Source organism: Rhipicephalus sanguineus, chromosome 4 (assembly GCF_013339695.2).
Source record: "Rhipicephalus sanguineus isolate Rsan-2018 chromosome 4, BIME_Rsan_1.4, whole genome shotgun sequence".
Taxonomy (NCBI): Eukaryota; Metazoa; Arthropoda; class Arachnida; order Ixodida; family Ixodidae; genus Rhipicephalus; species Rhipicephalus sanguineus.
In genome coordinates this window covers 20,077,568-20,090,790 of record NC_051179.1, presented here as the reverse complement: position 1 = coordinate 20,090,790, position 13,223 = coordinate 20,077,568, and the positions used below count along the sequence as shown (strand labels likewise).

Sequence of the window (13,223 nt, the reverse complement as noted above, 5' to 3'; positions counted from 1 at the left end):
GGAATGGGGACAACGCTCGGAAGAATGGAATGGGAATGGAATTACGTCTTTTTCCGAAAATAGAGGACGTTTTCGTCTACGTGCTGTTTTTCAAGCTTCAAACGTTAGTAAGTCAGAGCCTCGCAAGTTAACACTAAAGCAGTATTTTTAAAATGGCTTAGCTGATTACAAGCACGGTACATTTATAAGCAACGCGCCTACTACAAACGGAGGCATAAGTTAGTGTACAAACAAATGCATTATCCCAGCAGATACCGAAGGGAGAAACAAATTACCCCTGCGCGTTGGTTCCCATTGATACCCCCACCCGAAAGTGGCGAATACTCTATGCACAGCCTGATCTTTATCTCACGAGCAGTTTAGTACCTGAACACACGTAAATAACCTTTGCGACAAGGAAGACATTGCATACCTGCGCACAGGCGAACACAGAAAGTTTTCCTCACCCCATCCATGCTTGCGAGGCGCGCTTGACAAACGTGAGTGCTGACGGGCAGTGCGGCCCAGTGTTCCGTATTCGATGCAAAGGCGCTTTTCTCAGCATAAAAATACGCTATGTCGTCATTTTAGCATTAACAGATTTAAGCTTAAACGATATTAAAACACCACCATTCGTTCAAACATGTTGACCACGCAAATACTATCGGTAGCGGGAGAACTGCCCCTATGGGAATTAGTTGTACTGCACGAGATATGTCACCAAGCTACTACTCCTCGACCTTGGCAACGTGTTTTGCGTACTTTTGCAGTTCTTAATGCATTTGATGACATCAGCTTTATGGGGCGTTCATTCTTAACTCGATAAAACTATCAAGATGCCTTTCCTACGTTGAGCAATTACAGGAATGGAATCGTACTGCCAGGCCTGGCGATCTTTTTATCAGAACAGCGGTCTCGCACATCACAGAATACACTCAATGACGTGCTGCTTCTGAGATCGTGCTCACTCCCTTGACACAAAGAATTAAGCCAACTAAAAAAATTCGTATTTTTCTTGTGAGAAAATAAATACTATGACTTTGAAATGAATACTGGTTTGTGCTAGTTGGTAGGAATACGTGGTACAGTTACTTCCGCTCCTCTGAAGAACGTGTTTTACCCTTGTCCCACTTTCTTAAGAGGAGGGCAAGCAACTACATCACAAATCCAATGTTATTTTTTAATGATTGCTTTACCTTTTTCATACTTTTTTTATACAAAGAAAAAAAAAACCGTTACGAACCGTTACGAAACGAAAAACATTTTGTTCCGACACCCTGCTTCTAACAGAGACAACCCCCCCCCCCCCCCCCCCGGCCACTGAAAAGGCACGCTCGCTTGGAACAGAAGTGGCTGGTATTGGCCTGGTGTGCGACCGATGGCGGCGCTACGAACGGCGCCTGTATGACGTCAGAGCGGGGATTCGCGCGCTTTCGTCTGCTACGTAGGTCCAGCGCCGTGTTGAAACCACCGTTGTGGTAAATCTCAACAGAAAGCAGTTCAATTGATTATCTTGCGTATGGTGGCTACTGACGCTGTTCGAACAACCGTGGGTCTGCTTTTAACGTTCATTTAGAACTACAGCTCTTTGTTTCTTAGAACTGCGGTCGCTTTTTTTTTTCCGCGGCGAGTGCTGCGCAATGGTGAAGTACTGCTCTGTGCCTCAGTGTGCTTGGTCCTCTCGTGAAAAAGGCGTTAGCTTTCACAACTATTCTAAGGACCCAAAGCTGAAGAAGATGTGGATAGTCAAGCTCAGTATGGGAAAGCGCCCCACGCCTTCATCGACAGTGTGCAGCAAGCACTTCGCGGACAGTGACTTCTGCTACCCACCGTACGCGCCACTCTTAGGTAAGGTCGTGACCGCGTTTAAGCGCCTCGTCAATACTTAAAAGGCGACTTACACCAGGTGCTGTGCCGTCCCACAACCTGCCGCGAAGACCCCTAGACAAGGAGCCGACGACGCAGCCTCCCAATCGCCTCGCAGAAAAGCGCGCCTCGTGAGCTCAGCTGAGCGGCGCAGGATATCTGAGACTACGGCTGCATTTGGATGGTGCACATACGTATTTTACTTGTGAAGGCAAGCGCGCGCCTAGCCGACTGCTTATCATAAATTCATAAGCGAAACTCGTTGCCGCTGTTTAGTGTACATTCTCTAAAAGCTTTCACCTGAGGCAGTGGACACACTTATTTAAAAGCGAAGCTCTTTAAGCTTTTCGTTAGGCCGCGTGGCGTGAAACTCGACCCAGCTTGCCTTTGCCACGTTAATCTCTGTGGCCCTGTGCGTGGTATAATCAGCGATTAACTATTTGTTATATTCTAATACCCATGCGACGGCCCTGCGCGGTGTTAATATGAACTACGACGTAATTTCGTTGTCACCGAACCAGCATTACGAGACAAACTGCGATCATGGGCATCAGCAGGGGTGTGTGCAACAAGGCGGCACTTGCGCACTCGTTTGCAGGACGAGAGCTGCGACGGTGACGCGATCTCCGTTGACGGCCTCGACCGCGCATTCAACAACGTGGCTGCGTCGTACACCGCCTCGCCCTCGACGAGACACCACGACCTTTCACAAGCTTTATCTACATACTTGTAGATGCTGGAGAACGGCACGCTTACTTAAATATCGAAAGAAACACCCAAACTAATAAGTATCGTACGGCGGAAACAAGATAACGAGCGAGAACACTCACACATAGTTTCACTTTCACCAGCAATGCGGTCGGTGGCATCGGCGCACTCGTCGGCCATCCGGGGATATCTTGGCCCTATCGATTGGGCCGCAACTAAAACAAGTTCAAGATTATGCTCGAAAACGTTCGTTGCAGGCGTTAGTTGACCGTCGCGAGGCTGTTCGTTCGACAAAGTTTCCGCCTGAAGCAGACGGTCCGCATACAGGAGCAGCGGCTGCTGCAGCGCGGTGGAGAGCGGCGTCCCCGCTCCGACGTCATACGCGAGAGGGCGCCACTCCAAGATCTCGAGGCCAATAGGGAGTTACATGGGGCAAAGCTTTGCCAGACTGGGGTATCCGAAGGTGCCTACTAAAGTCCCTAGATTTTTCCCTGTTCTTTCTTAAGTACCGACAACCATTGAAGCGCCGGCGACGAATCTCATTGGCTAACGCTCGTTTTCGGCAGCCATGTTCTTCCTAACTCTTTTCCAGCACCTGGTGAAACGCGTCCCCCATTCACTAATGACAGGGGGTTGACGGGAGGAGAAAGGCGCGTCGCGGTAGCATATTGTCCGCTGAAAGGTGCGTGGCTAATGTACTTAGACGCGCATGGCTTTGTAAATCTTCCAAGTTAGGAAGAAAATGGCGTCGGACGCCAGCTGCGCGTGAGAGAGGGCCGTGAAAGGAGGCAGTTGTCGGTACTTAAGTAAAAGCGAAAAATCTAGGGACTTTAGTGCCTACAGTCCGCCACCAGTCACATGCCGGGTCACTGTCTATCTTCAGAAGTGGTCCCGCATAGTGAACGAGTGGTAGTGCGGCACTTTACGGCCGCATATTATTGAAAATGTATGGTTACATGATCGCCAACAGCGCTGCACGTCGGAGGGGCACCAGCAATAAATCATACGTATTGGGGCGCTCGTCGCAGGCAGATATCGTGCCTCCGTGTACTTACGATGTTTATCGCTCGTCTCGGCAACGTTTTTAGCTATACGAACGCATCAGAAATGTGGAAGACGAGTTATTTTGTGCATGATAATCGAATCGCATATTCGAATTTTTCGAATATTCGAAGTTATCGAATATTCGAAACCTTTCGAATACACGATTTTCGAATCGAATACGATTATTTCGAATGTAATATTCGACGAATATTCGAAACTTTCGAATATTCGTCCACCCCTAGTTAGCATCGCTGGATTGGCGCGTTATTTGTGTGTACGCTCCTACTGATGCTGAAGACAGACGTGAATATTTAGATCGGAGACAGCATTGCGATTGCTGAAAGCAACGCATATTGTTAGGGGACTTTAATTGCGTATTGTAAGCACAAGATAAATCAAACGGCTGTTGAGAGACGTAAGTACTGCTGTTTTTGGGGAAATATTGGAGGGGATAACTCGGTCGACGTGGCTGATCGTCTTAAAGGGACCGACAACCGTTCAGGACTCGTCACAGGACACTGCTTAAAGTGGAAAGGCTGTCAATTATAGTGATGGAATCGAGCATTGTTTTCGCTATTTGAATATGTTTCGTATTCTAAATTCCGTTTGAGATTCACTAAAACTGGCAAGTCGCGACGCCTGGCGACAAGCTTTAATACAGCACGAATGAGTCGTTCGGATTGCTGCACGCACTCTAATGTTGTTTAGGCGCACCACAGTTTGTGCTTAAAATTATAGTCTGGGTACGCAACGCTAATCTCGAAATATAACGTGCGTACCCAAGAGGTTAGCGTATGACGCATGCGGAGTGGCGACAAACGTTAAGGCGAAGCTTTTGGCACCATATTCTAAGTCTGCCAGGCCCGTAGCCGGGGGGGGGGGGAGGCCCTAGGGGACCGCCCCCCCCCCCCCCACTACCTCCCGAAATTTTGGTGAAGTAGGTGTTTTTACCAAAAACAAGTAATGAAAATGGGTCTTTTTCTCAAATAGTCAAGGTTTTCAGCAAGTGCACCTCCCCCTCGCCACCTCCGAAAAATATTCCTGGCTAAGGGCCTGAAATCTGCCTATTCTCTTCAAACTGAATGACATACAGACCTTGATGTAAGCCTCCATCCTCGGTCTGTGCGAGAGTGAAGAAGCAAGACTCAGGACAGCAGTTGGGCGCACGCTTTAATCGAAACACATATCAGTGTGATGCAGACACTACAGTGGTCACACGAAATACGAAGCGTGAGAATATGCAATAGTGCTTCTCTTTTTTCATGTGATTCAGTGATATCTCGAATAGAGCAACAACACAAGTAACAAAGTTTCCTGACAAGAGGTAATGGGGCACACTGTATCACACTGAAGTTACGAAGGTCGACAAAAATGTACATCACACGTTAACGATATGATACCCGTATAATTGGCGATAGAATGTGGGTAGGTGCACGTGATGGGAGATCAAAGTAGAGCTGTCGTGTGTTTGACAGGTTAAGCCCGCATTTCTTAATAAAATACATCCCTGCTGTTATGGCGTGGATGGAAACGTATGAGCACGTAATGACAGGCTATGGTGTAATTTCTTTGTGTGGCATGACTGACGGTTGATGCGCGGTGGACGCCACCGTAGCGTAGCGGATCAAAGGTGTGAATGAATGATTTTACAGCAAGCAGTAATGCTTCCAAACAGATATCACGGCAAACAAGCACAGGAAAGGAGGCGCAAAGGTTACGGACCTGGACCATCGGCGAACGCTTCCTTATCTTCAGCCGGGTACGTGCTTGAAATTTTGTCACGATCCGTATAATATGAGCAGTTATCGGCTTAGGACTTCGTTGAAATCAACAAGATACAAAAAAACATTTCCCTTTCTTTAAATCAGCTGCTGAGAGGATAGAGTTTTCCTGCTTTAATATTTATTTATTTATTTTCCTTTCTTTCTTTCCTTCTTTCTTTCCTTCTTTCTTTCTTTCTTTCTTTCTTTCTTTCTTTCTTTCTTTCTTTCTTTCTTTCTTTCTTTCTTTCTTTCTTTCTTTCTTTCTTTCTATCACTCCAGTGTCTGTACAAAAGCAGTACTCAATAGCACTGCTTGTCAGCTGCATGTCAGTTGCTTCTGAATAAAGAAAACTTTCAGTTTGTTTGCGGGCTTCGGCTGCACTGATTAACCAACAAATAAATTTTTACGAAGAATCAAGAAACGGGAGAAGCGGAACGACAATTCTTAACCGTTTCATTTAGCGGGCTTTTAAATAAATCAATTAATGGACATGAATCAATTAATGGACGTGAAAGGCTTGCAAGCCATTCTACTCAGTCAATTCATATATGTACAGAGTTTCATTGGCACATTTCACGCTCCCAAAATTAGAAAAATTGTTTAAATATTTGCTGCGCAATGTCTGGGTATTGAAGCAACGACATTTGAGGGAGTACTCAACTATTTGACGCTACAGGTTCGGGGAACTTTTGGAAAATACTGATATATAGCTTGGTACACCCGTGAGCAAAAGTGTACGGACCACAGAAGCGCGTGCCGAAATCACCGTCTGCTGGCGAGCTGTCTGTTGTCGAGAGCATTGGTCTGGTGAATGCGCGGCCAGCGCAATGCTCTCGATAGCAGACGAGTCGTCACTAGACGGCGCAGATGGCAACTTCGGCACGCACTCCCGTGGTCGGTATGCGTTTGCTCACAGGTGTACCTGTCACTGCGACCACACACATGTTGAATACAATGGTCGATTTAAGTAGAGCGTCTCTTCCACAAGCGGGTGCACTTGTACAGACACGTATAATAAAACGAAGAATGACAAACTATACCATGGCCTGGCCGTGGTATAGTTTCCGACATCCAGAAGCACAACGGGAACAAACATTAACATTGTCAGAGCTGCCCACTGTGTGGAGAGTTGGCCGAGTTGGTACGAGTTCATTCTGGTCGAAACTGCGCAATATGACGGGACACGAAGAAAGGCAAGACAAACTGCGCTCGTTTGTCTTGCCTTTCTTCGTGTCCCGACCTATTGCGCTGCCCACTGTACTTGGTGAAGTTCCTTGGATGCAGGGCTCTTTGTTTGTTGAACTAGTGCACTGACTACACAGACGGGCGCTGACGAGCAGACTAAGAGGCTCATAAAACTAGTGAGTCTTGAGGATATTCAAGATTTCGTGGCACAAAGACAAGTTGTTGACCATTCTCCACGGGTGAACTAGAAAGCACCTCTGTAAAATGCAGCACGTTGGCAGCCTTACGCAAGCCGCTGGCTTCCAGTCACTTGAACACTGCGAGCTACCGCACACTCGATTGGTCTGTCACGTTTCGGTGATGTATACACATTTTCTACAAGTATGGTGGCTAGAACGGCTCTCTCTATAGCGACAATACCAGAAATAACTTCTGAAGTTCAGCCTCCCTTTCGTGATGGTCACGCCTTCTTGCCAGCTACTCATAAACAACTCTGATGTCATGTGCATATTTCTATTTCCTTACATCCGTTTCTGCCTCGCTTAGCCAATGAACTCTCACTTCAATGTGATATCCGCAGGATTGCCCGCTCGGTGGTAGTTGTGGTGGGTTGTAGCAACAGGTGTGTGTAGCCTGACGATTGAGATCAGCCAATGGCTTCACTTTAACGTCTCTCGCCTTGTGGCTGGGGTGGTGTTGGCGCACAGCCTGTAAAGCACTCTCTCTTAGGAATGCAAGGCGAAGGCATGAAACCTTCTTGCGAGAAATTCGGCTTAACAGAACCTTTCTTCATTCCAGAATCGATCTTAAAGTTTAGCCTTTTTACAGCACTGGCGTCGAAGCTTCTCCGACCGTAAGTCGCTCGCAGGGTTCAGGTCCAGAAGCTCTGTGAACGGGCGCATTCACAGCGGCGTTACGATAAAACAGAAGCACCTCAAAGAGAGGCGCGGGCGACTTGCACCTGAGGAGCCGCTTGAAGGCGTTGCGGAAGTCGCTCATGCGGTACGCGTAGAGGAACGGGTTGAGCGCCGAGTTGGCGTGCGACAGGATGATGAGCGCGTCGAAGACCCAGTGCGGCGCGTCGCAGCCGACGCAGAAAGCCTTGACGCAGTTGAGCGTGTACAGCGGGAACCAGCAGATCATGAAGAAGAGCACGATGGACAGTAGTGCCTTGGCCGTTCGCACCTCGCGCTTGTGCTGCTGACTGTGGTGGTGGTGCAGGTGCAACGGGAAGCAGTGGGAACAATCGCTGTTGCACCGGTGCATGCGCCGCCCCTGGTGGTGACTCTCGGAACTTTTCCGCCGGTTACTCTTGTAGTGGCCGTACTCCCCGACGTGCCCGTTGTTTAGCGCAGCTCCATTGTCGCCCATATCATGCGGATGGTCATTGTGCTTATTCGACTCCTTCTTCTTCTTGATCACGTGGTGATTTCCGTTGTGCTTGACGATGGATTCGCGGTCGTTGTCGTCGGCGAAAGCGGTGCCGTTGGATTTCGGGCTCGTGGGCGAAGGCCTCGGACTTCGTTTCTGGAAGTCTGCGCCAAGGTGATGACACCGGTCCACATCACTCAAGTTTGGCGTTTCCCTGAGCGGCGCTGTGCAGAGGGCTTCGTCGGAGCGGCTGTTGTTCAAGGCGGCTCGTGATGGGGTGCCGTCGTGTTCTGTCCTTACGTTGTCCGCGAACACTGTAATCTGCCGGAGCTGCGGAAGAGACAGAAAGGGAATACATGATAACGTTAGTATGTAACAAATAGAACTCGTGGGAGTCTAGGTATGTTCAAGAAATAATGAAGATTTCCTCTGTGCATTCTTTAGTTCGATAATTATGAGGCAGACGAGTCTTGTGAATCCTCCAACGGAAAGAGGTTTGAACTTATACCAGTGGTCGTAGCAATTTCTTTTCTATCATGGTTGAGCCCATTAGCTAAAACATATAAACATGTCGTTGACTGCGATGATAAGGAGCATGCAACGATCTCATTTAATCCTCATTTAATTTCCATCGCTAAAGATAGGCAACATCGCGTTTTCTTTGTTGTTAAACTAGTACAGTTTCCTGTCCGTTCTTTCTACGCTTTTTTACAGTGACTACGTCTACTTCATTCCCGTTGACAGTGCTGTTAAACAATTTCCATACGTAAGATAAGTCATGTGCAAGATATTAAGACGAAGCATCAAATAAAAAAAGTCGGTAGGCTGGAAGAGACCCAGACTATCGCCTTTCTTATTTGCGCGAAGAGTTGGAAGAGTATCGGAAGGCTAACTAGTAACCTCTTTTCCCAAAGCGCCACGGTCAGTTTTGACCTGGACAAAAGCACAGAGTCTTACGTTCGCACATACACGCATGTACACACGAGTACACAGACATGCAGACGCAGGCACGCCTCTGCTTGTGTGTATGTATGTTCATCCTGACGTGTGCTACCTTGGGACGTTGTGGGCTGTCCTTCTGTCTCGTGCACAGATCGCGGTGAACGACAGGACACAGTCGAAGTCGACTTCGTCCGATAATCGAGCGGAAATATCCCGATGCTAAGGGAAACTGGGGCGAAATGCGAACGACGGTGTATTTCCGCCCACGAATCGACAAAGAACACGGAAGACTCGGAAAGTCGTTGCTCCACCTTCTTCGACCACTTTCGTCTATTCATGCAGCCTCCAAGACCGCAATCTGAATGCACCACGTTCGGAAACGTGAGCTCAGAATGACAACTATACCGATATTCGCAACCACGTTCTCCTTTGTGTGGCTGTGTGCCGCAAGAAACTGCTGAAAGTGTGTATCAGATCGACTCGTCCCCCACCTCCGCAGGGCCCAGCATCCATTAAGGGCATTTTACTGCTCGCAGTGCTCACATAAAGAGAACTGTCGATAACTTTCCAGTCTAAAAAAAAACATCTATGTCTCCTTCGAACGACGTTTCCGGGTCACTCTTACGTCTCACGGTCACTTCATTATTTGTCCGTATATGCCAGCTTGCCAAACTCACTGCTCTTTCGTCATGTCCGACAATAAACATATGTTCATGTTTACGCCATGATTTACGTTTACTTCCTGTTTCCTTGGTTCTTGCGATTAGGCTTGCACGCACGCCTATCGGTAACAAAGAATCCCTACTTACTGACTCAAATCTTGGTCCCTCGAAACTTCGTTTCTATTACACTGAGTGGCTGTCCTTCGCCCACTTGAACAGTGCCACCGGTTTTTTAATGGGGTGTCAACCTTTCGTACACTATCAGCTATAACCATGAAATTTCAGGGTATTAGCTCGAAAGGATAACCAAGTCTGCTGATTATATAAGATCCGTACACTAACCTAGTTGAAATGCCTTCTTCCATATTAGACCAAACGGACTACATTTCAGACAATATGAATCGCACAGCCTCGCTCTGCTTCTAGATGCTGTTTTGTTACTGTGTTAGTTGTGTTGTCCTTGTGCAATGGCACCTAAGTATTACTTTTATTAATTTTTAACGGTTCAATTTTTATGCAGATAAAAACGGAAGAAGGCCTGAGCAGAAAGTGGTAATATCCACATAGATTCGGGCTAAGGCATTCAGCGCGCGGACAAATTATAAATACGCATATGTACATGTACCCTACTCAATTTCGCACGAAATACAAAAAAGTAAGGCATCTGCATACGGCAGTTATCAAAAATGGACAAATGTTATCGTTGAGAGCAAAGGAGAAAATTGGGTCTCGAAGACTGCACCTGCGCAGTTCCACACAAAAAACTAGAAGAAGCAGTTAAGTAAACTCATATCTTGCATAGCGTTGAAGTGGACACAAGTAGTTTCTAGAACAGTTATACACCGACTGAGGAGAAAAAGATGGCTCACAGCCCATCGCAAGCTTACCAACCAGTGCGAGTGTCACTCTCAGACCGCTAAGTCTCGCATTAGGGTCCCTTTAGTTTTTTTCGCACTTTTATGATCATTGCCAATTACAGGGAGAAGAAACTAAGCGCCTAACTTTAAACTGCTTTTAACATTTTGAGTGCGGATAATGGTTCTTTTTTCCATATATGCAAGAAACTGGCAGTTAGAAATTTTCATGCTCTTCGCATGCATTCCAATAGAACGGCTCAGGCGTAAAAGGGCTTTTAGAGTTAGTAGAGCAAAAAAATCCCAACTCATTCTGTCGTAGCCCACGTTTTTAAATATTAATCCAAGTAGGCGCATTTTTTATTTGACCATATTCTGAAGGTTCTCGAGAGCCGGCGATATCCAGGTTGTGCTTTAGAAGAACTAAATAGCTTTACTCTTATTGATAACAGGACGGAGACACCGAGAAAAAGAAATATTGATCGCTTGCCACTTCACGTCGATAGCCGGATTATGCATCGAGAGTTTAAAGAAACGGTCGGTATATTTTATGTTATTGCAATATTTAAGCAGGAATGGTCAGGTTCTGGGAGAGCTGAACAATCATACAGGCTAAATTTTAAATATTCAGAGGGACTTTGGAAAGCCTATAGTGCGGACCACCTGTCAACGTCATGAGGTGCGCGCGCACTTCCTTTAGAGCCTAGTTTTGTTCAAGCTATCGACCCATTTCTACAGAGCTAAGAAACCGTACCCCGCATAGAATGTAAATGTTATGCATCAACAACTAAAGAAACAACCTCCACCTCATTCCCCTTTTGTAGGAATTGTCCCATGATTCACAACAACAGAGCTAATCGATCCTCGAATGAAGCCGAAGCTTTGGCTGTTCCTTTTCAAAGCCACTGAATTTCATGTTTAAACTTAGGAATGCGATATGCGTTATTTGCATCGACAGTGTACACGTTCGTAAAAAAGTGAATGTCGATGAGATCCACGTGAACGTCTTTTTATACAAGAGGTTTAACGAAAATAGATAGGTGGAGGATCAGTTTGCCACTGACCCTTTGGACGACATTGAGAATACGGCAATGTGACGTCATCAAAGGGGCAGGGGGAAGTCTGACTGCGATAACGCGTAGGTGTTTTGCGCCTCTGCAATCAATCTTGGCATAGGACGGAAGCACTGAGGAAACGAGAAAGACTGCGCAGCAGTGGGGCAGTGTCGGGTAGCAACAGGGAAGCTCCGATTTTCTATACGCTGGTTTGTCGCGCACATTGCGAGGACTTGTTAGTGTAGCGTTCATGACGTCCGGCCGAAACAGGGAAAAAATGGATAGGAGAGATAAAGGATTCCCTCGTTCAAGTCGTTTATTCCCCAACTAGAAAGGCGAACCGTGGCATGCAGTAGAGGACTCTTTTGGAAGTAGGGAGGGGGGGGGGGGCAAGAGAACAAATATAGTGGGACATGCGAGTACAGAGAACACTGCTGGATCATATAGATGAAAGAACTGGCGGCACGTATGGAAGCTGTTGTATATATGGAGAGTAAAGGGTTACGCGCTTCCGACAGCTGCAGAGAGACTGTCCACCGGAGAGGATGGGAAGTTGGCCTGTCCAAATATAGACGGCAAACTGAGAGACCTAACCGAGCGTAGAGGCAAATGCAGAGCTCTGGGTCCACTTCGTGAATTCGCGAAGCATTGCGAGACAAGAGGCAAGGGGCATGCATTGAGCTTCGCTATTGCAGAAACGTCCAGTAGCAGCCTTTGATTTCTTTGAGTGAGTGTATTTCTTTCTCCTTTTACTTCCTTGCTCAAACATATTGGTTTCGTATGGTAAGGCTGGGTAAATTTGGATCGTGTGCATATGAGAAAAAGGTGAGAACGCACCGGATGGCTAGATAACTCAAACGAAAGAGTGGGAACAAGAGAAAGAGAAGCAATTGATTAGAAATGCAGTCGATACTGGTGCCTGTACTCGTTCACGGCTCGCGTTGCTGGACCGGTTTATTGTTTATTTTTCTTAGGCTATTGTCTTTTCGGGAGCTCGATGCAGTACAATGGCGTTGGCGGCTGTCAGTGTTGAACATAAAGAGGACTTTCAACTCTATAGAGACGCCCACTATCGAGCACCGCGTATGTTCGTAAACGGAACACGCTGGACTGTCAGTCAAGTTTCTATTCCTTCACCTTATAGACTCGGACATCGGATAGTGAACTCGGACATCAATTCCTTCGGGCCACAATGTTCGGTTGCTACAATGGTCGATAACACAATCTATACACAGCTCATAAGTGTAAAGACAATAACCCGAGCAGACGAGGTGAACAATAGAACACATACGTTTAGCACGCAATGCGTATTAGTGTACTGTCGCAGGTTCCAAGGCGATTTCTTCGGTCATGAACCGTTAAATCCTACGCGGGCTTTTAGTGACGTTGATAAATACCCAAATTGAATACAGAGAAAAAGATATGTGCCATTTTCTATTATAAATGCCGGTACCCCAAGTATTGATGCCTGCAAAATTGACGAGCAGTCAAGCGTTTCAGAAAAAAATTTTAAAATAAAAGATATAGCAAGGCATATGAGTCGATCAAAGGGGGGTGCGTCAAACTGATAATGAAAAACAACGAGAACAAACAGGCGCCACAAAACACACTGATTTCCAGAGTTCTATGTTTATTCAAGTGTTACTAGACTATGTCGGTTACAAAATGTGTGCAATGCAAAAGTAATCAACGAGACATACCGGTGATATCAAATGAACAGCCATAGTTGTTTTTAAAATGTTCTTAGGCAAACACATGAGAGTGCGTTTATTTCGTTTACAACGTGTGCGCGGT

General features: G+C 46.6%; 1 protein-coding gene across 1 annotated transcript in view; it reads right to left on the bottom strand.

The window, feature by feature from the left end:
* Window positions 1-6,598: 6,598 nt before the first annotated feature.
* LOC119389552 (adenosine receptor A2b) overlaps window positions 6,599-13,223 on the bottom strand; it is an 80,793-nt gene continuing 74,168 nt past the window's right edge. Inside the window, exon 2 of the mRNA XM_037656864.2 lies at window positions 6,599-8,246. Within this exon, the coding sequence (XP_037512792.1) occupies window positions 7,368-8,246 (879 nt within the window). The 3' untranslated portion in view covers window positions 6,599-7,367. The remainder of the gene's footprint in view (window positions 8,247-13,223) is intronic.